Here is a 26,258-nt window from a genome sequence, read left to right as displayed (position 1 = left end):
GCAACCTTCGATGATACATATATTTGATAAAAATGAGAAAACAGATTTGTTGTAGAGTACCTGTCCACTTTGCTAGCATGAGAACAGTACAATCAACTATTTATTTTGCAGTTACTCGTGTCAGTGATTGAGAATTTCTGTGATGTGCAGAGAGACGGCCTGTAATTGGTCTCATCATCTACTTGATTCTAACATGATCTCTGCCCAAAGTTCCATTTCTTGGGCTTTGATATTTACAATGGCGCCTGCTCTTCATCTTGTCTTACGCTTTCTGAGCAAGTTCAAACCAGAAAGAAAAGGTGAGGCTAAAAGCCCCAAGTGAGAGAGTGTAAGGACCACAAGGAAGCCCACCGCTCCACAGTAGATGACCAAAACCACGTCCTCACGTGGGAGGTAGCACTTGGAGAGGGCGTAGTCTGTGGGCGTGATGCTGCCCTGGAAAGGAAAAGGGAAAGTTAAGGTGACAGCACCAGGCACAGGTTGAACACCACAGTCTTAGAAACAGCAGAGGGAAACTGCCTTCTCAGGTCCCCCTCAGGTGAGCAGGGAAGGGGCCTTCCTCACCTGAGAACAAGGGAGCCTGGCCTTTGTCCTGCACCGGGCTCTTCCCCCAGAGCCCGACCAGCCCAGGCTCTGGCAGGAGAGACAAGTAAGGCCCAAATGTGCCTGGGTGGAAAATGTCTGGGACACTGACCTGTCAAAACTGGCCCCTGGCCCACTGGGTTCCCATCAAATATAATGGGAGATCCGTAACAGAGATTCGGAGAGGTACATGGAGTTCCAGGGTCATTGGTCAGCAAGGAACAAGGAGGGAACGGTGTCTTCCTGCCCCTTGATGCTCAACTAAGCATCTGTTCCCTAGAAGTACATGTGTCCAGGTCGTCTCCGTGGGCTTCTCTGCAGATACGTTTATGTGGAATGACAGTGGCAAATGTTTTCATTTACTTGAATTTGAAAATGTTACGGTTTCCCCCACCTTTTAAGAAGGAAAAGAACCTGTCATACCAGCATCATGAGCTGGATGTAGGAGCCCATGGCTGAAAGGCGTTAAAACGCCCAGTGGTCATTCAGTGAAACACCTTTTATCAACCTGCAAAGGCTGTAGCGTTCTCTGCCAGGTCAAAGGGCATGTTTTGAAAATAAGAGAAGATGGCTGAGTATAGCTAATGAATAAATGGTTGTTTCTTTAGAAAAGTAAACACACACAGAGTGTAAGAGGAGACGACGTGGCCCTCCCTGAAGGATCAAGTCCACCTGGACAGTGCCCTGCCCTCACTTCCCACACAAACCGCCCAGGAATGTCAGGCTGATTGGTTCCCAGAAGCGTATTTGGCAAGAGGCAGTGCATGGAACTACGTGTAGAGGGAGGGACATTTGTGTGTGACTTTTGTAAATTTTTACAGATTGCAGCAATTAAATAGTTGATTACTGTGTTGATTTAAATACTTATGGAAAGCTTTCAGACAAAAATAAACTTTCACATTACCATGATGAAACTGGGGTTGTTTCTGTTCCTCCAACTGAAAGACGGGACGCTGAGCTCGGGGACTCGGCCCCCGTGGTGCACCTCGCAGGCGCTGTGCGTGTGGCCACTGAGAACCAGGCGCGGCTGGAGCCACCACAGCAGCTGACAGCGGCCGAGAAGACAGCAAAGCAGGCTGTTAGCTCACCCTCAACCAGGCTCTCACCGCTCAGCAGACAGCCGCTGGCCATCGCTTCTTTCATTAAATTAAATACTAAATCCTTATTTTGAAGGACTGGTTTTTTTCCGTAAAAATCCTTTGGTTTATTTATACTAAATCAAAGGTAAGGTCAGCCCCTTTGAGTCTACCATTCTCATTCTAGATTTTATCTACTTTTTGTGCTTTTTTATCTTTATAAATATTTTATACATTTATCTTATAAACATTTCCTATATTTATATATTATAATGTAATATATAAATCTATATAAGAAAATGCATTTTAATTTTAATTAAGTCCCTAAAAATTTTACTCTTAAGTTCCATTCACATTTCTAAACACATTCAAGTTGGTGAAAAACTCTGAATACAAACAATAGCTGAGACTATTATTGACTTCAGCATAGGAAACAGAAGTAGGTTTACTGGAAAAAAAAAAAAAAAAAAAAAAAGAAAGCAATGAAATGATGGTGCTGTGAAAGCCAGGCCTCCACCCCTGTCCCCAGGTGATAACTAAGTCATCAGCGTTTCAGCAAACACCTGCTCTAGCCTGGGTGCTCTGCTTGCTGACATGCAAGGTGATGAGAGTCACACTGCGACATGAATTGGCATCGTGACACCCTGGCAAACCTTTTGTGATGCCTCCCGTGAAAGCACGTCATAGTTCTCCTTAAATGGGATGTCCCTTTCCTCTGGAGGAGCAGCATCTTCCCCAGAACAGTTAGCATCACTTCTCCGATACAGAGGATAATGCTGTCCGGGGTGGAGAGAGGAGTTCAGGCAGCTGTCGTGAAACTGCGGGCTGCCTGCTGTCCGCCATGAGCCCCTTCCTCCCTCCCCCAGCTCACCTGCAGAAGGACGGGGGCAGACGCGGGCAGCAGAAGCCCAGGTCCACACCGGCGGGAGCCACGTGCCTGCTGGGTACAAGTCAGGCCATTAATCCGCACACCTGACCCTCATCAAAGGGCAAGAAGAGCTGGGGGGCTGAGTAACAAAAGCACAGCGACACGGGCCAGAAGTCGCCTGTGGCATTGAGATGCTCTCCTACCTCTCGGGAGCAGTTCAGTCTGTGAGAAACTTCAATGAGCTCTGCTTCTGCTTCAGAGCAGATGCCACAGCCGTCCCCGTTCAGCGCCACGCTGTTGACCATCACGAAGCTGAGGCAGAGGGACACAGGCAGGTGAGGCCGCTGGGGGTACCAGTGCTTTCTTTTCCCCACTGTTCCCATGAAAAGAAAGCGAAGCATCCAGTGCAAAGAAACAAGCCCAGAGCAGTTTTCAATACCACCCAGAATAATTTGGTGTGCTTTTAAGTCAATATTAACAAAAACACCATGACTGGGAGTTCAGTCTAAGACATGATCGAAGCGTTTCTGACCCTAAACTTGTGAAAAATCCCAGATCACAGAAGCTCTGCAGTTAGATTACGTCTAAGCTCATCCTCTAACCAGAACCTCATCTGTTACAGTGCCTCCCTCGTCTGTGCAGAGGGCTAAGAACCCCTCTGCCCACCCCATCAGCTGGTTGTGAGGATTCAATGACATGACATGGCAGGTGTTTAGAACACAGCCTGCCACTAGGAAGTACTCAGTACTTGTCAGATATTGTGACCAACAGGTAGAGGGAACCATAGGGTGCATGAGTGACATACAGACACACACAGCAAGTAAAGCAGAGGGTAGGGTGCTGGTTAGAGCTAACTGGGTATGGATAATCCCAAACTACAGTAATAACAGAGTCCATTATGGTTAGACTCAGCAGCCACATTTTTTTCTAGACTCCCACTAAATACGCTTTTATTTCCTGCACACACACCATCTTGGAATGACGAAAGTCCCAGTCAGTAAAGACTGCTTGAAATTTAACTCGTCTTAGAGATAAGGAGCGGAGTTACCAAGTGATCAGCAGTATGATGAGCTGTTAAAAGTGTCTTAAACACACACTTAGAGGGAACTAATTCTCACTGTATCATGTTTCTGTTATGAGTCAGCAGAGGAAGCCGCCTACTAGAGAGAGACTCTGCCCTCCTGGCAGAGGGAGGGAAAGGTGAGCACTGGAGGGAGGGAAAGGCGAGCACTGGCGGTGAAGCCACGGGACCAAAATGACCTCACCTGCAGACCTGCTGTGTCCAAGGTCAACAGAGTGCTCGGCACCCACAGGAAGGTCAGGATTAAAAGAGAAAAGGCGGCCGGGCGCGGTGGCTCACGCCTGTAATCCCAGCACTTTGGGAGGCCGAGGCGGGCGGATCACAAGGTCAGGAGATCGAGACCGTGGTGAAACCCCGTCTCTACTAAAAAATAGAAAAAAATTAGCCGGGCGCAGTGGCGGGCGCCTGTAGTCCCAGCTACTGGGGAGGCTGAGGTAGGAGAATGGCGTGAACCCGGGAGGCGGAGCTTGCAGTGAGCCGAGATTGCGCCACTGCACTCCAGCCTGGGCGACAGAGCGAGACTCCGTCTCAAAAAAAAAAAATAAATAAATAAAAATAAAAGAGAAAAGGCTTCCACTCCCACCTGTTTTCTCTCCACCGCGTCTATCATCAGGAGAGAGTATACAGTCCTGCCCACTGTGCTGCAGCCGCATACACAGCCCAGAAAAGATCTAGAGATGGGCACTGAGGTGGCCTCGCAGAGCGGGAGCTGCTCATGGTCAGGCTAAGGGTCAGGGTGCTCGGGTCTAAAAGCCCAGGCAGATGGAGATGGGTAGCACAGAGCTACAGAGGCACTGTGACACACTTGCCACCAAATCCCATGACACCATAACTACGGGAACAGTCTTTGTAAAGGGAAATTAGTACATTTTGATCCAATAAAAAGACTCTTTTGACAAAGTGGGCTGATGAAATTTGCACCACCCAGAGACAGGGCAGACAGAAAGAGCATCACTCCCACAGTGGCTGGGCAGAGTCATAAACTGACCGCTTCACTGTGGAAAACCAGGAAAACCAGGATGGTTTGAGGTTTCCCATCTATCGGCTCCCATGGCGAGCACCAGCAAGGGCAGCCTGAGGCACTGCTGTTTAAAGCTCGTAAACCAGGCTACACAGAACACGGGCAGATGACAGATCCCAGTATGGCAGGCACCTTTAGAAAATGAAGTTTCCAAGGACTCAAGGTCTTGGAAGAATTTACAAATAATACTCACTTAATGCCTTTCCAAGAAAACAGTCTTTCAGAGCTGAACACTTTCTCGAAGCGTTCCACTTTGTATGTGTTCATCCTATATTCAAGTGTAAGAGGAAACATTTTTCAGGATAAGCCATTTTAGAAACTCCTAGAGGTATCACGAACACAAAGTAACTTTCAAGACTTGAGTTTCAGACTAGCATTATTAGTTAAGGGCCCCACCTGGCCCCAGGATATCAAAGCTCAATTTTTAGTTCCACTACTTAACTACGAAGCCTGGGGCAAGTTACTCAGCTGCCCAGGGCCTCATTCTGCATTGGCACCATATAGGTAAAACAACAGGACCGTGGTAAAGATTAATGTGTTCATATAGGGAAGTAAAGTGCTCGAAACAGATGGCACATTACAAGCACTAGAGCACTATATAAATGTTAGCTATTAGAGTCTAAATGATCTTGTTTTTTCATTCCCAAAGACAATGATTGGCCATTAAATGTACATTTCAAGTTAGATGTTTCCCAAGAGCACATACAATTCATTCATTCCACAGATATTTGTTGAGGGTGTACTATGCACCAAGTAAAAACCCCTTAAAGAGCTAAATATCCCAGAGCTTACATCTTTTGAGGAAAACAAATTTCAAGACAGCACTAATAGGGCTTTCACCAGAATTCCAACAGATTTAGAATTACAGTTAACAAGCGCTCTCAGGGTGCAGGGCTTCCGTCAACTACTTACTCATAATGGAAGCCAATGTCATGGTTTCCAGCAACTACCTTCAGCTGTACGTGACTCGGGTGTCTGAACATTTTCTGAAACCGCTCCACATCATCCGCCCAGGCCTGAGGGAAAAAGAAAAACCTCTGGGGGCCAGAGAACCATCCCTGCCCTGTGGCTAAAAAACATGATCCCTGTTTTGTTTGGTTTTGTTTTTGAGACCAGTCCAGCTCTGCCTCCAGGCTGAAGTGCAGTGATGTGATCTCTGCTCACCGCAGCTTCCATCTCCCGCATTCAAGTGATTCTCCCGCCTCAGCCTCCGGAGTAGCTGGGATTACAGACACACGCCACCATGCCTGGCTTTTTTTTTTTTTTTTTTGTATTCTTAGTAGAGCCAGGTTTTCACCATGTTAGCCAGGATTGTCTTGATCTCCTGACCTCGTGATCCACCCGCCTCAGCCTCCCAAAGTGCTAGGATTACAGGTATGAGCCAATGCACCCAGCCAATGATCCCTATTTTGATGTGAGAAGTGAATGAATTCCCCTGTTTAAACCAGATGTCCATAAAGATGATGTAGAACTTTTTTTTTTTTTGAGATGGAGTCTTGCTCTGTCGCCCGCCACCACGCCCAACTAATTTTTTTGTATTTTTAGTAGAGACGGGGTTTCACCATGTTAGCCAGGATGGTCTCGATCTCCTGACCTCATCATCTGCCCGCCTTGGCCTCCCAAAGTGCTGGGATTACAGGCGTGAGCCACCGCACCTGGCCACAATATGTCTTTTTTAAGACTACAATTAATACTTACTGTTATGTAATTTGATGCCAAGTTTTTGTTTTATTTTGTTGTTTTTTTGAGACAGGGTCTCACTCTGTCACCCAGCATGGAGTACAGTGGCCATGATCTTGGCTCACTAGAACCTCCGCCTCCAGGGTTCAAGTGATCCTTGTGCCTCAGTCACCTGAGTAGCTGGGATTACAGGCGTCTGCCACCATGCCCAGCTAATTTTTATATTTTTAGTAGACACAAGGTTTCACCATGTTGGCCAGGCTGGTCTCGAACTCCTGACCTCAAGTGATCCATCTGCCTCAGTCTCCCAAAGTGCTAGGATTACAGGCATAAGCCACCAAGCCCAGCCTGATGCCAAATTTTTAAATGGTATCCTCTCCCATCTTAAAACAATAACTGGCAATTCCAAAAAATGTTTGGTTCATGCACCTATTATTTCAAGATCCCCTGAAGACCATTCATAGACCCTGGTGGAGAAATGCTTCAGATCTGGGCATGCTATAAGAACAGGCTCTTACAAAATGTCTAGTAAGTTCTTCATGTGTCCCAACCAAGACAAGATTGAGAACATCTTTAAAAGTGGCATTCCCGGCCAGGCACGGTGGCTCGCACTTGTAATCCCAACACTTTGGGAGGCTGAGGCGGGCGGATCACGAGGTCAGGAGATTGAGACCATCCTGGCTGACACAGTGAAACTCCATCTCTACTAAAAATACAAAAAACAGCCGGGCGTGGTGGCAGGAGCCTGTAGTCCCAGCTACAGGCAGGAGAATGGTGTGAACCCAGGAGGCAGAGCTTGCAGTGAGCCGAGATCGCGCCACTGCACTCCAGCCTGGACCGTAGAGTGAGGCTCTGTCTCAAAAAAAAAAAAAGAAAAAAAAAAAAAATGTGGCATTCCCCTATGGCTACAACTGTGGAAACGAAGTAATGAGATGTGGGAGAAAGAAAGACAAAAAATACTTACTGTAACATATATTTCAAAATTATTCTGATACTTGCTTTAACTATTAAAACTTCAGAGTTATGTTAGTGTAATTCTTATTTTTATAAAGCTAAAAATATCAATTGTACAAACACCCTAGGGTAGGGAAAAAAACAAAAAAAAATCCTCTATTCTAGATGGTAACCAACTTTACCCTAAACATTGTAAATCTGGCAAAACCTAAGGAAACATGCCGGATAGTGTCCTTGAATACATTTACAAAGATTCCACTTTAACAAATAACATTTAAAGTTAGATGGCTGGGCACGGTGGCTCACACCTCTACTCTCAGCACTTTGGGAGGCTGAAGCAGGCAGATCACTAGAGGTCAGGAGTTTGAGAGCAGCCTGGCCAACATGGTGAAACCTTGTCTCTACTAAACATACAAAAATTAGCTGTGTGTGGTGGCGGGCGCCTGTAGTCCCAGCTACTCGAGGAGGCTGAGGCAGGAGAATCACTTGAACCAGGGAGGCAGAGGTTGCGGTAAGCTGAGATCACGCCACACACTCCAGCCTTGGTGACAGAGCAAGACACCAGCTCAAAAAAATAATAAATAAATAAAGTTAGAGTAACATAAAATCAGAATAGCAGACATAGAAAAACATAAAATATTGCCCTTAATTTGGAAAAGCAACGTATCTATCCAACCTCATTTTGTAACTAGTTGTTTTTACATATAACATTTCCACTATCTCACACTGAATTACAGCCTAGAGGATAACAAACATTGCAACTCTGTAAACAGTGGTTCCTATCAACTTCGAAACAAGACTTCTCTTGCGTAGCTACTGAATTGTCCTAGGAAATACCAGTAAGGTTTTTTGGGTTTTTGTTGTGGGTTTTCTTGTTTTGTTTTTGGTTTGGTTGTTTATCTTCCTTGATTTTTATCTTTATTTTTTGAGACAGGGTCTCACTCTGTCACCCAGGCTGGAGTGCAGTGGTGCACAGCTGACTGTGGCCTCGACCTCCCAGGCTCAAGCGATCCTCCCACTTCAGCCTCCTGAGTAGCTGGGACTATAGGCGTGCACCACTATGCCTGGCTAATTTTTGTATTTTTTGTAGAAACAGGGTCTCACTAAGTTGCCTAGACTGGTTTTGAACTCCTGGGCTCAAACGATCCTCCTGCCTTAGACTAGGCCTGGCGTGGTGGCTCATGCCTATAATGCCAGCACTTTGGGAGGCCAAGGTGGGCACTGCCGGAGCTCAGGAGTTCGAGACCAGCCTAGGCAACATGGTGGTGAAACCCCATCTCTACTAAAATACAAAAAAAATTAGCCAGGCATGGTGGTGCGTGCCTGTAATCCCAGCCACTCGGGAGGCTGAGGGAGAATCGCTTGAAACCAGGAGGTGGAGGTTGCCGTGAGCCAAAATCACACCACTGCACTGCAGCCTGGTGACAGAGTGAGACTCCATCCCCTCCACCACCAAAAAAAAAAAAAAGGCAAGCACAGTGTCTCATTCCTGTAATCCCAGCACATTAAGAGGCCGAGGTGGGCAGGTCACCTGACGTCAGGAGTTCGAGACTAGCCTGACCAACATGGAGAAATCTCACCTCTACTAAAAAAACAAAATTAGATGGGCGTGGTGACAGATGCCTGTAATCCTACCATACAAGAGGCTGAGGCAGGACAGTCACTTGAACCCGGGAGGCAGAGGTTGCAGTGAGCTGAGATTGCGCCATTGCACTCCAGCCTGGGCAACAAGAGCGAAACTCCATCTCAAAAAAAAAAAAAAAAAAAAAAACTCCTCCTGCCTTGGGCTTCCAAAGTGCTAGTACTATAGGCATGTGATTAAGTTTTTTAGACTATACCCCAAATTAAATATTTTCCAAAAACCATTAATGACTGAACATTTTTAAGCAGCAAGAACAGTTCATGTCTTTGTTTGTTTTGTTCCAAGGATGTAATAAGCAAAACATTGTGATGACTAAGGTGAGAAGAGCTTTTCTCTTTGGTTTGTGGAAAGTCTTACATTACCCCAATACCCAGGCGGAGGTCTCAGCCCCTCTGAAGGCAGAGGATCCTCACATCGAGTCCCCAGGGCCCCTTCTGCATCTCTCACTCAGAAAAAAGAAAATCAGAGGAGAATAGCAAGTCCCTTTTGTAGCACAATTCTCCTAATGTCGTGGTCCAATAAGAGTGTAAAATTAAATGCACATTTCAATATGTATTTTGCAATATGTATTTCCGTGACAACTGAAATAACATCTGTCTTGCCCATTTCTCCCTTTCCCAAGAGGTTCACATAACAGTGTATTCCAACTAGATGATATCTGGCTAATCGACCTATTTCCTACATAGACAAATGTTTACGATTAGCCAACCTAACTTGAGATTGAGTTGTTCTAATCATCTTAGATAGCCTATGAATTCTAAGCATCTTCCAGATAGCCTACGCATTTTTAATATCAGTAGTAAGTACAACTTCCATAAAATTTCCAACTCAAGCTGACATTGCTTCATGGATTCTCTGGGCTACTTGTGCTGGACCTCAAAGCAGGTTCAAGAGGGCACCTGGAACACAGGGTCCTACCTCAGGGGTGCTCCACTTCCCTTCATCAAAGACATCCCCCAGGATGAAGATGACTTCCGGCTGCAGCAACCATAGAGCTGTCTGGAAGGCTCTCTCCATCTGCCATTCCCTTGGCACCAATAGGAAAAAGTAAGTCATCAGTCTTTCCTGGGTGGAGGCCACTTCTGTATTATGCAGCATTTAAACAGCAAACTAAATGGTTCCACTCTCCTTCTTTCAGAGTCCCACTCTTGCATTCCCATCCCCAGCTTGAAGGGCCAAAGAGTCCGTATCTGATTAAAGGTGGGGAATGCCGGGCGCGGTGGCTCAAGCCTGTAATCCCAGCACTTTGGGAGGCCGAGACGGGCGGATCACGAGGTCAGAAGATCGAGACCATCCTGGCTAACACGGTGAAACCCCGTCTCTACTAAAACTACAAAAAAACTAGCCGGGCGAGGTGGCGGGCGCCTGTAGTCCCAGCTACTCGGGAGGCTGAGGCAGGAGAATGGCATGAACTCGGGAGGCGGAGCTTGCAGTGAGCTGAGATCCGGCCACTGCACTCCAGCCTGGGCGACAGAGCGAGACTCCGTCTCAAAAAAAAAAAAAAAAAAAAAAAAGGTGGGGAATTAAGTATCAGAGAAGAGTCTGGCCACCCCTCCCACATACCCCAGACACTGTGGTGTGCAGGAACAGGCCCCACTCTGCACCCTGCAGCCATCACTCAGTCAAGACACAACTGGACCTGAGAGAGCCTAATGCAGCTTCCAAAGATGTTCGACGTAGACTGATTTTGTACCACACAGAGATGATTGTATCTAGCTTAATTTTCACCACTTCTTAAAGGGAATTCAACTTCCTTCTTTGCTTCCAAGTTGGAGGGGAGATGACAATAGGCTAGTCAATATCAAAACAGTAAATCCTGTAGATTTCAGACATGCAAGCAATCCTCCCAGAGGTAAAACAAGCAAATGAAAAGAGCCTGGAGGCCGGGCGTAGTGGTTCATGCCTGTAATCCCATCACTTTGGGAGGCCAAAGTGGGCAGATCATGAGGTCAGGAGTTCGAGACCAGCCTGGCCAATATCATGAAACTCTGTCTCTTACTAAAAATACAAAGTCAGCTGTGCATGGTGGCAGGGGCCTGTGGTACCAGCTACTTGGGAGGCTGAGGCAGGAGAATTGCTTGAACCCAGCAGGCGGAAGTTGCAGTGAGCTGAGATCACGCCACTGCACTCCAGCCTGGGTGACAGAGAGAGACTCCGTCTCAAAAAGAAAAAAGAGCCTGGGATCTGCAATCTGACAGATAATGGCTTAACATCCCAGCTCAATCCACTGAAAAGCTGTGTGCCTTTGACAATACTGCCTATTCTGATTCCCAGTGTCTTCATTGGTAAATGGAGATTTTATTTATTTATTTATTTATTTATTTTGAGACAGAGTTTCCCTCTTGTTGCTCAGGCTGGAGTGCAATGGCGTGATCTCGGCTCACTGCAACCTCCACCTCCCGGGTTCAAGTGATTCTCCTGCCTAGCTGGGATTATAGGCATGTGCCACCACACCCAGCTAATTTTGTATATTTAGTAGAGACGGGGTTTCTCCATGTTGGTCAGGCTGGTCTTGAACTTCTGACCTCCAGTGATCCACCTGCCTCAGCCTCCCAAAGTGCTGGGATTCCAGGTGTGAGCCACCACACCAGGCCGGTAAATGGGGATTTTAAACCCTACTTGCACAGGATAGTTATGGGGTTAAATGAGACAGCGTTTGTAAAGCATGGCACAGGCACACGGCAGGTGCACAAAAATGTCAGTGCTTGCTCAGCCCTCCCCGTCTTCAACCTAACCAAATCCAGCCTATGTCATTTTCCTAAGGAATCCAAACCTTTCCTCCTTTTTAAGGCATTTTCCTGGCTGCTCCTCCTCTACAAAAGGGAAATGCTATGTCCTGGGATATAGAAATAGGGGAAAGTAGGCTAGGTGCAGTGGCTCACACCTGTAATTTCAATGCTTTGGGAGGCCAAGGCGGGAGGATCACTTGAGGCCAAGAGTTCAAGACCAGCATGAGCAACACAGCAAAATTCCATCTCTACAAAGAAGTAAAAATTAGCTGGGCGTAGTGGCACAAGCCCATTGTCCTAGCTACTTGGGCGGCTGCAGTGAGCTATGATCCTTCTGCTGCCCTCCAGCCTGGGCAACAGAGCTAGACCTCGTTTTAATCAGTCAATGTAATTTCTGGTCAGAGGAAGGTTTTTAGATCCCAAGTTAACCACTGAATGGTACACATCACCCATAAAAGGCTTTTTACCCAAGATCTCTCTCAAAATACATTTCTCCGTTTTTCTTATTTTATTTTACTTTTTCTTAGAGACAGGCTCTTGCTCTGTCACTCAAGCTGGACTGCGGTGCCATGATCACAGCTCACTGGAGGCTCAAACTCTGGTGCTCAGAATAGCTCAAATGATCCTCCTGCCTCAGCCTCCTGAGTAACTAGGACTACAAGTAGGCATAAATAGCAAAAATTAGCTATTTTTTGGTTTTTGTTTATTGTTTTTTTGTAGAAATGAGGTCTTGCCACGTGGCCCAGGCTGGTCTCAAATTCCTGGCCTCAAGCAATCCTTCACCTCCACCTCCTAAAGTGCTGGGATTACAGGCGTGAAGCACTGCACCCAGCTTCTCAGTTTCTCTTGATTTAATGTTATTCACCACGGAAAGTAAAAATCTAGAAACAGCAGCATGAAGAATACACAGAAGGCTACTTGGAGAGACTAGACATCAATCAGGATCGATTTGTAAGACCAAGACACTGCGGGCCCTGCACCGGCCCTTCTTGAGCTCACACCTCCTTTGGTTAAAACTCTTAGTAATAAAATAAAAAAATAATAGTAATAATAATAATAATAAATTTTAAAAAACTCTTAGTAAAAAGGTATAGCTGCTCCTTCATTATTCTTTATTCTTTTGTTTTTGTTTTTGTTTTGAGACGGAGTCTTGCTCTGTTGCCCAGGCTGGAGTGCAGTGGTGCAATCTCAGCTCACTGAAACCTCCGCCTCCCGGGTTGAAGCGATTTTCCTATCTCAGCCTCCCAAGTAGCTGAGATTATAGGCGCCCGGCACCATGCTCGGCTAATTTTTCTATTTTTAGTAGAGATGGAGTTGCACCATGTTGGCCAGGCTGGTCTTGAACTCCTGACCTCAGGTGATCCGCCTGCCTTGGCCTCCCAAAGTGCTGGGATTACGGGCATGAGCCACTGCACCCGGCCTAAAAATAATTTGTTTAAAAAGCTTCCTGGTGAAAAAAAAAAACAAAGGACCATGCAGGGGCAGGTGTGAGTCAGAAAGACAGGATCCTTCCCTAGGGTGACAGCCACAAATCTGCTCTGCTCCTCTGCTGTCTAGAGGAGGCTGAAACCCAACAGGCTCAAAGTTACACACAATGAAGGTGAGATGGGACCATCAACCCAGATCTGTGTCCTCCCTGCCCAGGGGACCAGTCCCGGCACCAGGCATTGTGTGGCATCTTCTTGTCATTGCGTGGCACATCTTGTGATGTTTCTTGTCTTCACCCAGTTACAAACAAGGAGGCAGGGGCTCAGAGGGGCCCTAACAACTTGTCCAAAGTCACAAAGCGACGTGGCCCAGATCCGACTCCCACATTATGGGGCCCTGTATACATCCTCAGTAAATGGTAAATTCAAGGAAAAGTCAAATGTCCCTAAATGTCCTCCTTTAAGAGGAAAATAACTAAGAGTAACCTAAAGCCATTAAGCCTTGCCTATGAGGAGAGAGCTATACCGTTTTGCCTACAGAATTTTAGAAAGAGTCCTGATTTTACCTCTTACCTTCGTAATTTGTCCAGCCAGTGGCCTAAGAATTCCCCAAGCAAATGGGTGTCAGCCAAAAACATGGCTTTGAGCACAGGCTCACGTGTGGCCTGTTTACCATCATAGGCTGTGGTTTTCACTTCAGGCCAATTACACTGAAAGATCGCTAAGAAATAGATTAAAAATTCACAAAATAGAAGCACAGCGAAGACAACAGCTATGAGTTTCAACAGCAATGCACTCTTCCTCTTTAACGGATGAAAATTCTGTCTTTCAAATCCCATTTCAATCATAGCCATTTCTCAAGCAACAACAAATCCATCAAGGGTTCACCATGAGAAAACTGCACAGCCCTGGGTAGGGTGATGGCATCCAGGTCTTAGCTGGGCACCTACAGGGAAAAGGAAGAGAATTCAGTTATGTTCCCTAATAATACAGGTATCACACCTCCCTCTATTAAGAACTAATGAGTTGCCCGGGCGCGGTGGCTCAAGCCTGTAATTCCAGCACTTTGGGAGGCCAAGATGGGCGGATCACAAGGTCAGGAGATCGAGACCATCCTGGCTAACATGGTGAAACCCCGTCTCTACTAAAACATACAAAAAAAAAAAAACTGGCCAGGCGAGGTGGCAGCTGCCTGTAGTCCCAGCTAATGTAGTCCCAGCTACTCGGGAGGCTGAGGCAGGAGAATGGTGTAAACCCGGGAGGCGGAGCTTGCAGTGAGCTGAGATCCGGCCACTGCACTCCAGCCTGGGCGACAGAGTGAGACTCTGTCTCAAAAAAAAAAAAAAAAAAAAAAAAAAAAAAGAACTAATGAGTTACACAATCCTATCTACATGTCCAAATTAATTGTCTTATACTTTTACAATAATATGCCAGATTACTAATAAGGAAAAAACTGATCTTTCCAACTCCTTCAAGCTCTCCATACCTCCATATGCCAGAATAAAGCTATTAGAATGATCTTCTCACCAAGATGATAGTTTCGTTAACATTCTAGAAATCATCAAATGTGAATCCATGAGAATGATGTGTGTTAAGGTAGGAGACATAATGGAAAATTCAGCATTATTTAAGTGTAATTGGACTCCTAGGATTCCCCACCACTCCTCCTTGACCTTAAAAATCAACAGGTCATAAGGCCCCAGTAACGTGTTGCTTTTGGTGTTAATACATCACTTTTCTACTCTGCTGTTCCACAAAATAAAGTGAATATTCATGGACAATGTGCTTCAAAGATCCAAGGAATTCATTCCACATTGGACCCGGAGGCCAGGATCTGACACTGAAACCACCTTTGCAAAATTATAATAGTAACCCAAATCTGACATAGTTGACTCCGTCTTATTTCTGACTGCCAAGCTGTCCTTGGTCATTCCTGGATATAGGCCAAGCTAACTTTGGGAGGAATTTAGTTTATAGCTTTTTGTTTGGTTGCTTGGTTTTGGTTTTGAATTTTGAAATGGGGTCTCCCTCTGCCACCCAGGTTGGAGTGTAGTGGTGTGATCTGGGCTTACTGCAACCTCCACCTCCTGGGTTCAAGTGATTCTCATGCCTCAGCCTCCCAAGTAGCTGGGATTGCAGGCACCCATCACCATGTCCAGCTAATTTTTGTATATTTTTTTATTAGAGATGGGTTTTCACCATGTTGGCCAGGTTGGTCTCAAACTCCTGACCTCAAATGAACCACCTACCTCAACCTCCCAAAGTGCTGGGATTACAGACGTGAGCCACTGTGCCAGGCCAGTTTACAGTTTAACTTTGAAGCAAGAATGATGATAATAGTCTCCTCTCTGTTCTGAGGCTGAAACCACCTTTGAAAACTAATGAAAGGTTTCGAGATTAGGATTAGGGGAGGGGCTTGAATTCTGCTGAATGTAGTTTCTATGATCCCTTATTGCTCAGGAGTCATGTGGCCAGAGGTAACAAAGATTTGCGACTTCCCTCAGTTTCTCCTATAGATAACGTCACTATTGTAGACCCTAAGATTGATCTTTTCAGGTATTTTTCAGACTTTCGGGCAACTGATTTACCCCACCTGACTGACCCTGCCGGGACCCGTATTTCGTGACTCACCTGATCCTATGACCCCACCCAGAAGCGGGCTCAGTACACAAGGACTGTTTTCCACGCCCCTATGATTTCATTCCAACCAATCAGCACCTCCTGTTCCCCAGCTCCCTGCCCACAATACTGTCCATAAAAACCCTAACCTCTGAGATTCAGAGAGACTGATTTGAGTAATAATTCCATCTCAGTGGCCAGCCTTACGTTAATTAAGTTAATTAAACTCTTTTTTTTTTTTTGAGACACAGTCTCACTCTGTCACTCAGGCTGGAGTGCAATGTCACAATGTCAGCTCACTGCAACCTCTGCCTCCCAGGTTTAAGCGATTCTCATGCCTCAGCCTCCCGAGTAGCTGGGATTATAGGTGTGTGCCACCACACCCAGCTAATTTGTGTGTGTGTGTGTGTGTATTTTTAGAAGAGATGGGGTTTTGCCATGCTGCCCAGGCTAGTCTTGAACTCCTGGGCTCAAGTGATTCACCCGCCTCAGCCTCCCAAAGTGCTAGGATTACAGGCGTGAGCCACCATGCCCAGCCTAAACTACTTATTTACTGCAGTACCATAGTCTCAGTGAATGGTTTTGTCTGTGCAGTGGGCAGGAAGAACCTGTGGGTGACTGCCACAGAGCCACCATCTGTGAATGTGAATACTGAACACTGCAACCAGATTATATGTTTTCACAAAAATGGGTTTTCCCCTGCAAATATGCCTTAAAACTCTGGATGGCCTTCTTTTATAAGATATTTATGTATAGTGGCTTCTGTAAGGGAACCTTCGAATTTTTTAAGGATTCATCCCAAATATTGGATGAGCTTTGCATCCTGTAAAGAAAGCATCTATTTCTGAGACCTACGAAGAGAAAAGTTGGTAAAACACTACCCTGAGATAGGCTATAGATGGTGGCATTCTACCTCCAGGTTCTTCAACTTGTGCTCGAGATGAGAATCTGAGAAGGGCGGTGACCTTCCCAGGGAGGGTATAGGGAGCTCAGATGTCAAAGAAGCCCCTGAAGTCTTATGGGGTGGAAGCTTTGGGAGACACTGACCAGAAACCCTAATTGAACCAATAAAAAAATAAAATCCTTTTCTAGGAAGATGATTTTCTAACACGAACCTAGGAACTTCATGTCGCACACAGGCATGGAGTTAAGAACCACCTCATGCCGCATAATTGCAGTCACCACATACCTTTATCTTCCAACTGGGGACAGCATTGAGTGAAAAATGTCACTAATAAAACTTAAAACAGAGCAATGGTGTAAACCAGGACTGTCCCAGGCAACTTAGGATGTGCAGCCACCCTGTGCTGCCCGTAATCCCAGCACTTTGGAAGGCCAAGGCAGGTGGATCACCTGAGGTCAGGAGTTCAAGACCAGAATGGCCAATGTGGTGAAACCTCGTCTCTACTAAATACAAAAATTAGGCAGGCATGGTGGTACATGCCTGTAATCCCAGCTACTCAGGAGGCTGAGGCAGGAGAACTGCTTGAATCCAGGACGCGGAGGTTGCAGTGAGCCAAGATCATGCCACTGCACTCCAGCCTGGGCAACACAGTGAGACTCTGTCTCAAAATAAATAAAGGGGGAACAGCAAACAAATACTGGATTTTAAGTATGTCCTTTCAGACAGAGAGGTCAAAAGTAGCTTTGCATATCATCTGGAGTCAACTGCTCTTGCTGAAATTCTCCTCCAAAACCCCACAACATATTTATCACCTGGTCAAGATGTACTTTATCTTCTTCACTTAGAACTTTTGTAACCTCTCTTTTCTCTAAGGCAAAGCACACATGCCGCATAATTGCAGTCACCACGTACGTTTATCTTCCAACTGGGGACAGCTTTGAGTAAAAAATGTCACTGATAAAAATTAGAGCAATGGTGTAAACCAGGACCGTCCCAGGCAACCCAGGACGTGCAGCCACCCTGCGCTGCCCGTGCTTACTCTGACACAGAGGAGAAGCAGCAGTGCCTGTTTGCAGTCACCCACCTGATCTGTAAGGAACTTCGGAACGGGCTCCACAAGTGTCAGGAACCATGCACCAGTATGGTGAAGGGCCTGGGTTCTCTGCTGGAGTGCCTCTAAGGGATAAATAACAGGTTCCTTAATGCCAGGCAATTTCCTTTGTTTTGATTAAATCAAATATGTCAAAGGCAACCATTCGATCTTAATATCTCATTTTCTTTCAAAAGGCCTAGAATCTCCTAAAATCCTGAAAGCTAAACCCAAAACCATAGTTGAAACTTTCTAACACCGTATGTTTCCTCCAGCTGGACGGAACTAGTTGAGAGGGAAGGAATGCTGACCTTCTGGGGCGGGCTGAGGAGTCTTCCAGTATGCAAACCCTTGCTGTTTTGTAGGTTTCTGATTTCCCAAGATGGAATACCAGAATGACAACTTGAAAATTGCTCTTCTACACCCCCTTCTTTTCATCAGAGTGAGCCCTGTTTGAGCAGTTATGACTAAGAGGTGCAAAAAGCATCAGTGAGTGGTGAGCAGGCTGGAGACAAGGCTGGCTGACAGCCCGAAGTGGGGCTCAGGGCAGGATAGTATGGAAAACTGCAGTCCTCCAGCTTCCCTGGATGAAGAGAGGATGAAGGACAGAGGACACAGAGACAGACTGTGGGTTTGTACTTCCAGGCAACCCGGGCTCTCCCCGCCTCAACTCCCCACTGAGCTCACTCAGCATGGCCTCTTACTCCTCGTGGATAAGCGACCTCGATCTTACTGCAAACAAACCGGGTCAGTGGAGTTCTGGCGCTTCCCTCAAACTTCTATGTTCTTGTTTCAGGTTCTAGACAGGCATGAGCGGGCCGGGTGAGGGCTCTTCCCATCCACCAGGAATGTCAAGTGATCACCAGGTGACCATTCAACAGTTATCACATTGCCTCCCTAAAAACGATCATTTCACAGCCAGCGCCAGGGAGAGACAATCTCCTGAGGGTCCACAGCTGCCACATTAAAGTGTAAATTAAATGCAGATGCCAGGGAGAGGCAACTTCCTGGACATACACATCAGGAGACAAAATGGCAGAGTATGACCTTCTGGGGGCACTCCACAGGAAACAGGAAGAAAGCTTCAGCTACTCCACAGGAAACAGGAAGAAAGCTTCAGATACTCCACAGGAAACAGGAAGAAAGCTTCAGAGGGGCATGTGTACAGCTTCCTAAACACACTGATCATGCTCACCTCCCAAGCGTAAGGAGGGCACTGCGCACGCAGGCAGCGCACCCTAAGGGAAATCATGGGGAAGGGGTGCAAGACAAGTGGGTCAGCCTATAAAGTCCTAGGATTACAGTTAAACACTGCACTTGACTTTCACACTGCCCTCTTGGGTCTCTTCCAAGTGTACTTTTCTTTCTTTCCTGTTCTAAAGATTTTTAATAACTTTCACTCCTGCTGAGAAACTTGCCTCAGTCTCTTTTTCTGCCTTATGTCCCTCAGTGGAATTCTTTCTTCTGAGAAGGCAAGAATTGAGGTTGCTGCAGATTTGTAAGGATTTGCTACCCGTAAATCGACTACCTTCTACCCCTAACATTCTTTTTTCCAAAAAGGAATTTAAAATATCCTACACAGAGCCATTCAAGCAGAGGAAGACTTGGAAGGAAAGAAGGAAGGAGGATAGTAGAAAAGCAGAGAAGAGCAGAAGGGGTTGGGGGAGGAAAAAGGACAGAGATAGAGAGAGAGCAAGCAAGCTGGCTGGCACTGTTACATATTTTCCTGAGAAGACCCTGATAACCATGTGAAGCAGCTATCTGGTATAACATAATTTTTTTTTTTTTTTTTTTTTGAGACAAGGTCTTGCTGGATTACAGTGGTGTGATCCCAGCTCAGTGCAATCTCCACCTCCTGGACTCAAGCAGTCCTCCCACTTCAGCCTCTGGAGTAGTCGGGATTACAGGTGGGCGTGCGCCACCACACCCCACTAATTTTTGCATTTTTCGTAGAGACAGGGTTTCACCATGTTGCTTAGGCTGGTCGCAAACTCCTGGACTCAAGCAATCCACCGGCCTCGGCCTCCCAAACTACTGGGATTACAGGCATGAGCCACTACGCCCAGCCCAACACAATCATTTTTTTTTTTTTTTTGAGACAAGAGTCTCGCTCTGTTGCCCAGGCCGGAATGCAGTGGCATGATCTCGGCTCACTGCAAGCTCCGCCTCCCGGGTTCATGCCATTCTCCTGCCTCAGCCTCCCGAGTGGCTGGGACTACAGGCGCCCGCCACCACACCCGGCTAATTTTTGTATTTTTAGTAGAGACAGGGTTTCATCGTGTTAGCCAGGATGGTCTCAATCTCCTGATCTCGTGATCTGCCCGCCTCGGCCTCCCAAAGTGCTGGGATTACAGGTGCCACTGTGCCCAGCCCACAATCATTTTTTAAAAGATAAGAGTGGCTGTGCAGGACATGGTGGCTCATGCCTGTAATCCCAGCACTTTGGGAGACAAAGGCAGGTGGATCATTTGATGCCAGGAGTTCAAGACCAGCCTAGCCAACATGGTGAAACCCCATCTCTACTAAAAACATTTAATACAAAAATTAGCTGGGTGTGGTTGAATGAGTGTGTAATCCCAGACACTTGGGAGGCTGAGGCACAAGAATCACTTGAACCCAGGAGGCGGAGGTTGCAGTGAGCCGAGATCTCACCGTAGCAATCTAGCCTGGGCGACAGAGTGAGACTCCATCTCAAAAAAAAAAAGGCTGGGCGCAGTGGCTCACACCTGTCATCCCAGCACTTTGGGAGGCTGAGGCGGGCAGATCACGAGGTCAGCAGATCGAGACCATCCTGACTAACACAGTGAAACCCCATCTCTACTAAAAACACAAAAAAATTAGCCGGGCGTGGTGGTGGGCACGTGTAGTCCCAGCTACTCGGGAGGCTGAGGGAGGAGAATGACATGAACCTGGGAGGCGGAGCTTGCAGTGAGCTGAGATCGTGTCACTGCACTCCAGCCTAGGCAACAGAGCGAGACTCTGTCTCAAAAAATAAAAATTTAAAATAAAAATTTAAAAAATTTTTAAAAAAGATAACAGAGCAAAAACCTATTTAGAAAACTTTTGACAGCAGATCCTTAAACAGAATACCTTTTGGGCAGGTGGCTCACACCCTGTAATCCCAGCACTTTGTGGGGGGAGGCAGGGAGATCACTTGAGGCCAGGAGTTCAAGACCATCCTGGCCAATATGGCGAAACCCCATCTCTACTAAAAATACAAAAATTAGCCTAGTGTAGTAGTGCATGCCTGCAATCCCAGCTACTCAAGAGGCTGAGGCAGGAAAATCACTTGAACCTGGGAGGCACAGCTTGCAATGAGCAGAGATCAGGCCACTGCACTCCAGTCTGGGCAACAGAGGGAGACTGTCTCAAAAACGAAACAAAACAAAAAGCACCTTTTGCTCAAATTTTGGGAAATTCCTTTTCTTTCTCTACCAAAGATGCATTATTGTCTTCAATGTTATGGCCAAAACATGCCCTCTTTTCCCACGTGAAATGAAGACAGAATAACTTGTAGGACTGATAGGCTCGGGGAAGTGATTTCTCCTCTCCCTAGAAATGGCACCAGCATTAGGTAACGAGGCTTCACTCCTACCGGCCGACTTGCTTCCCAATGGGTATAAATTGACTTATTTCACTCACTTGCTGGGCCAAACCTTTCCCCAGCCTCCTCATTTTCTGCCTCCCCATGTTCTGACTCAGACAAAGGAAAACCTGCTGACCACCAGCACCTGGGAGCTCTGCAGACACCCCCACCCAGGGGAGCCCTACCTTTTCGTCAGGAAAGAGGAAACCGTGAGAGCTCTGTGAGGAGTTAGCCACTTGTTCCTTGGTGAGTATTTTATCCCGCATGCTGCGAATACCACCAGCAGAGATGGCAGCTATGTTGAACTGGAAAGCAGCCAAATGGCAGCGCTGCTCTGTGACCGTATGCCAGCCACTTACCCCCTCCTGAACCTCACAACCTGCGGTATCCACCTCAGTGCTTTTGTGAGGATTGATGGAAAAAAAATCAGAGCTTAGTCCTCAGCTTTAAAGTTCAAAATTTCTTAAAGTATTACTGTTTTCACTCCCAAATTCAATTTATCAGTCTCATTAAGATCATCCAACGATAACCCAGCAGGAACAGTGTCGAGCCTCCACAAGACAGTTCAGACCGGCCTAGGATGGAAAGGCAGACACGCACCTCTCTGGTACCTCCAGACATATCTGTAAAATATGGAAGCTAGATTATATATTACCTATAGTTTTCCAGGCAAATCACCAAGTCACCTCACCTTTTAAAGACAGAGAGATTGGTACGAGGCTCTAAGTTGGCATCTGCTTCCCCAAATCAGAATTCATTTATCTGAAATGAAACCAAATATGTGTGTTTTGTCAGTGAGTGAGCTTTCATTTAGTTAACTATTAACAGGAAACCTGACCAACTTTGAAAGTAAAAAAGAAGCTGAGAAGCTAAAGAAATAAGACATTGGGTTAGTGGCCAAGAATACCTATCTTGAATTATAATATAAAATATCTGTATTTATAGATAAATTATATGAAACATTTCTGCCCAACATGTATGAATAATCACTGCAAGCCATAATTGGGAGCAAAATATTTTATCTTTAGCCCAGGTATGGTGGCTCACGTCTGTAATCCCAGCATTTTGGGAGGCCGAGGCGGGCAGATCACCCGAGGACGGGAGTTCAAGACCAGCCTGACCAACATGGAAAAACCCCGTCACTACTAAAAATACAAAATTAGCTGGGGTGGTGGTGCCTGTAATCCCAGCTACTCAGGAGGCTGAGGCAGGAGAATCGTTTGAACCCGGGAGGCAGAGGTTGTGATGAGCCAAGATCGCACCATTGCACTCCAGCCTAGGCAACAAGAGCGAAACTCCATCTCAAAAAAAAAAAAAAAAATTATCTTTGAACTTTTCGATTTGTATTTATTTTTATTTTTATTTTTTTAGAGATAGGGTCCCACTCCACTGCCCAATGTAAATCAAAAATGAAATCCTAAGGCCCCTCAACCATCTGCATGGACCCCCACCAAGGGCATTCCAGAGTTAATCTTGTTTTAGGTTGTTTTAAGAAAAACATGTTTAGGCCTGATGGGAGGTGGGGGTGGAACTTGCCTCATTTTGTCCTCCTCCCTTTTGGAATTCAGGAAAAGCAGACCAGCATTTAACATGCTGGATACTAACCTGGAGGCTTTATCTGCATGGTAGAACTTCAGTCTCCACAGCCTCTTACTGTAACCCAGACATTCCTTTCCATTGATAATAAATCTTTCAACCAAATGCCAATCAGAAAATTTTCAATCTACCTATAACCTGGAAGCCCCCGACCCCCCCACCGCCTCAGTGGTCCCACCTTTACAGACCGAACCAATGTACATCTTAATCGTACATGTACTTGACTGATGACTCATGGCTCCCCTAAAATGTATAAAACCACACCGGGCCCCGACCACCTTGGATACATGTTCTCAGAGTCTCCAAAAGGCTGTGTCACCAGCATGGTCACTCATATTTGGCTCAGAATAAATCCCTTCAAACATTTTACAGAGTTTGACTTTTTGTCAACCGCAGGCTGCGTCGCTCCCGCGCCCAAGCGATCCTTTCACCCACAACTTTCCGAGTAGCAGGGACTTCAGGTGCGTGCCACCACTCCCGGCTTTTTTTTTTTTTTTTTTTTTTTTTTTTGGTACCTTTTGTAGTTGTGGAAGGCCGCGGGGGGGGTCTTGCTATTTTGCCCAGGTTGGTCTCGAACTTCTGGGCTCAAGCCATCCTCCCCCTTCGGCCTCCCAGAGTGCTGGAATTACAAGCCTGAGCCACCGCGCCCAGCCTATCTTTTAATTTTTAACTTCAAAGTTATCGTTAAAAATCTAATCCCCCCAAAATATGAAAAAAATAATGTACTGATCTGTAGTTTTTCTCTAATTCACTATCTTAAATATATTAATTGCAATCTCATCAACGGCGACTTACTTGCATTTGAAATTTTCCACCTTAAGCGGTTTTTGATAAGATGGATTTTTGAAAAAATCTACACCAGTAAACTAGAGTGAGAGACCCCTGCAAAGTCATACATGGGCCCTAAGTCATCGAGATTTTCCAGCAAATAATTTGCAGAGTGCTGTTTTTCCTAGGTTAACTTGCAATCCTAAAACGGAAGGAGGTTCCGTTTTTAGAAGTGTAAATGTTGTCACACGGGCGCAAGAATACATACAACAGCCATGCTTTCCAGCTCTGCGCACAATGCCAGGCAGATGGGGAGCACCGGGCGGTGCGGGAGCCCTTTCACCTGGGCATGGCGGCTGCGGCGGCCGAGGGACCCGGGACCTGCAGCCCGAGCCGGCGCGCACCCAACCAACTTCCTGTTTCCGCGGTAGCGCGCGGGACTGTCACTGCAGCCCCGCCCCAGCGGCCTCAGGCGGTGGGGAAGCCGGAGTCTTCCCGGAGCCCACGGCGTGCCACGGCCGGCGGCGGAAGCGGGCTATCTGAAGGGGCCGGCGGGTGGCGCCCGGGGCTCCGCAGCTTGTGATCCCCAGAGCGGACAACCCCAGCTGGGGCTCCGTGCGCAGCTGCGGGGAGTAAAGGCCGGAACCTACGCTCGGCGGCCGCGTCCGGGCCCCTAGCGCCCTCCCCGAAGCGCCCGGCAGGCTCGGCAGTCCGACTGTGGCAGTACAGAGCACCCTGGGCAGTCGCCGCAGAAGGGCGGGGGGCGCGGGAAAGGCATTTTGGGGACACAGGAGAGCTCCGAGGGCGACGCCAGGCGAGCTGTCGTTAGGGCCCAGGAAAGGCCTAACGGGGCGCACGGGCGGGTAGGGGAACTCGCGCCCCGCGCCATGCGCCCGGTCTCCTGACGCCAGGACCGGCTTCTGAGCACAGCCACCGCGGCGGCCGGGGCCGGCCACTGCTCCCCGCGAGCTCACGTCCCCGCCCCAGAACCCCCCAGAGCGCGCGTCCGAGCTCCAGGCCCTGGAGGAGCCGGGCGGGCAGCTAACAGCCCCCGAGCCGCTCCCGGGCTCCGCGCGTGGTGGCAGCTAGGCCCTGCCTCACCGTTCCCCTCCCGCGCCGCGCTGCCGCTCCGGGACCCACCGGACCTGGCTGGTGCCCTCCAGAGATGTGCTTAGGAAGTGTGTGATGAATAAAGGAGACAATCAGGATAACTATATTTATTATGCACTTGCTTTTCTCTCACTGATGTTACTAATTTTAATGGTGTACCACAGCGTGTTCCCGTTTTCTAAGTGCTCTCACATCCGTTCAAAAAATCCTCAAAATAAGCCTGTATATTAAAAGCAGGAGCCATTATTCCATATTTCAAGAAGTAAACAAGCTCAGAGTAATAATCCACGTAGAGCCTTCCAACCAGCCCATTCTGGTACATTTTTTACAAATCTATAAGTATGGTTAATACACGGAGATGTGGTATGAGGAATTATCTAGGACACAGCCAGCAAAATGTCTGGTATACAGTAAGTATGCGGTAAATGGTTATTATTAAAAATATTGTAATATCTTCTGATATGATCAGGTGAACAACTTTGACATAATAGAAACTGGAACAGCCTAATTCCATAAACACACTGATATGACACCGGGGATTGTTTGCAGCCTCACCTCTATTCTCTCTGACTAACAAAAGGAAACTAGACCCAGTTAAGCCTTTAACTCTAACCACGGGCTAAAGGAAATACAGGGGCCAAATGAACCTATTAGATTACACCACCAGAAAGTAATCTGCCAAATCCAGAATGTGGGAAATTCTACAAACCAAATGACCCAATTTCTTTATTCAAAAATCAATGTTCAGAGGCTGAAGTGAGAGGATTGCTTAAGGCCAGAGTTCAAGGCTGTAGTGAGCTATGATCACAGCTGTGAATAGCCGCTGCACTCCAGGCTGGGCAACACAGCCAGAACCCCCATGTCTTTAAAAAAAAGAGGGTGAGGGGAGCTTGAAAGACACATTAGCCAAATGCAGTTTGTGGACCTTGTTTGGGTCACGATTAAGACAAACTTTTACATAAATAAATGGCATTTTTGAAAACACTGGGGGCCAGGCACGGTGGCTCACGCCTGTAATCCCAGCACTTTGGGAGGCCAAGGCGGGTAGATCACGAGGTCAGGAGATCGAGACCATCCTGGCTAACACAGTGAAACTCTGTCTCTACTAAAAAAAAAATACAAAAAATTAGCCGGGCGTGGTGGCGGGCACCTGTAATCCCAGCTACTCGGGAGGCTGAGGCAGGAGAATCACTTGAACCCAGGGGACAGAGGTTGCAGTGAGCCGAGATTGCACTACTGCACTCCAGCCTGGGAAACAAGAGTGAAACTCCATCTCAAAAACAAAACAATAAAAAAAGGGTTTTTTCTTCCTCTTGACATCAAACGTGTCGTTTCCAACACCACTTCTCCAACTCCCTGATGCCAACTTGGTGTCCTACAATTCCTTTCTGACACTACCTGGAATTTTTGTGTGACTCCATGGTCCCACAAGCCTGTCCTCACTTAGACAACAAAGTACTGGGTTCCCAGGTTAGCCTAACTGCTGCTGATTGACCTACAAAGGAAAGTTCCTACAAAGAGGTTT

General features: G+C 46.9%; 1 protein-coding gene across 6 annotated transcripts; it reads right to left on the bottom strand.

The window, feature by feature from the left end:
• Position 1: 1 nt before the first annotated feature.
• MPPE1 (metallophosphoesterase 1) lies at positions 2-24,821 on the bottom strand. Of its 6 annotated transcripts, none has more exons than XM_007974680.3 (12): positions 24,725-24,821; positions 21,951-22,021; positions 17,668-17,759; positions 13,634-14,006; positions 9,823-9,931; positions 5,541-5,644; positions 4,822-4,896; positions 2,730-2,838; positions 2,530-2,598; positions 2,312-2,434; positions 1,487-1,627; positions 2-435 (listed from the first exon to the last, which is right to left on the bottom strand). In XM_007974680.3, the coding sequence occupies exons 4-12, from the start codon at positions 13,912-13,914 to the stop codon at positions 253-255; spliced, it is 1,194 nt and encodes a 397-aa protein (XP_007972871.1). In that variant the 5' UTR covers positions 13,915-14,006; positions 17,668-17,759; positions 21,951-22,021; positions 24,725-24,821; the 3' UTR covers positions 2-252. The 6 variants fall into 6 exon arrangements, with proteins under 6 accessions (XP_007972871.1, XP_007972873.1, XP_072862579.1 ...); XM_007974682.3 differs by lacking the exon at positions 24,725-24,821 and adding an exon at positions 23,892-24,168 and having other exon boundaries at positions 2,530-2,595; XM_073006478.1 differs by lacking the exon at positions 24,725-24,821 and adding an exon at positions 23,651-24,164.
• Between the last annotated feature and the right edge of the window lie 1,437 nt (positions 24,822-26,258).

Source organism: Chlorocebus sabaeus, chromosome 18 (assembly GCF_047675955.1).
Source record: "Chlorocebus sabaeus isolate Y175 chromosome 18, mChlSab1.0.hap1, whole genome shotgun sequence".
Lineage (NCBI taxonomy): Eukaryota > Metazoa > Chordata > Mammalia > Primates > Cercopithecidae > Chlorocebus > Chlorocebus sabaeus.
Note: the sequence above shows the minus strand (reverse complement) of the source record. Positions and strands in the feature narration are given on the sequence as shown.

Excerpts from the sequence above, each read along its gene's own strand:
- MPPE1 (XM_007974680.3), bottom strand. The coding sequence starts at position 13,914 with ATGGCTATGATTGAAATGGGATTTGAAAGACAGAATTTTCATCCGTTA. Across the intron at positions 2,599-2,729 it reads GACTGAACTGCTCCCGAGAG|CAGGCACGTGGCTCCCGCCG; the intron begins GTAGGAGAGCAT and ends ACTTGTACCCAG. Across the intron at positions 2,435-2,529 it reads CTGCCCCCGTCCTTCTGCAG|CATTATCCTCTGTATCGGAG; the intron begins GTGAGCTGGGGG and ends CACCCCGGACAG.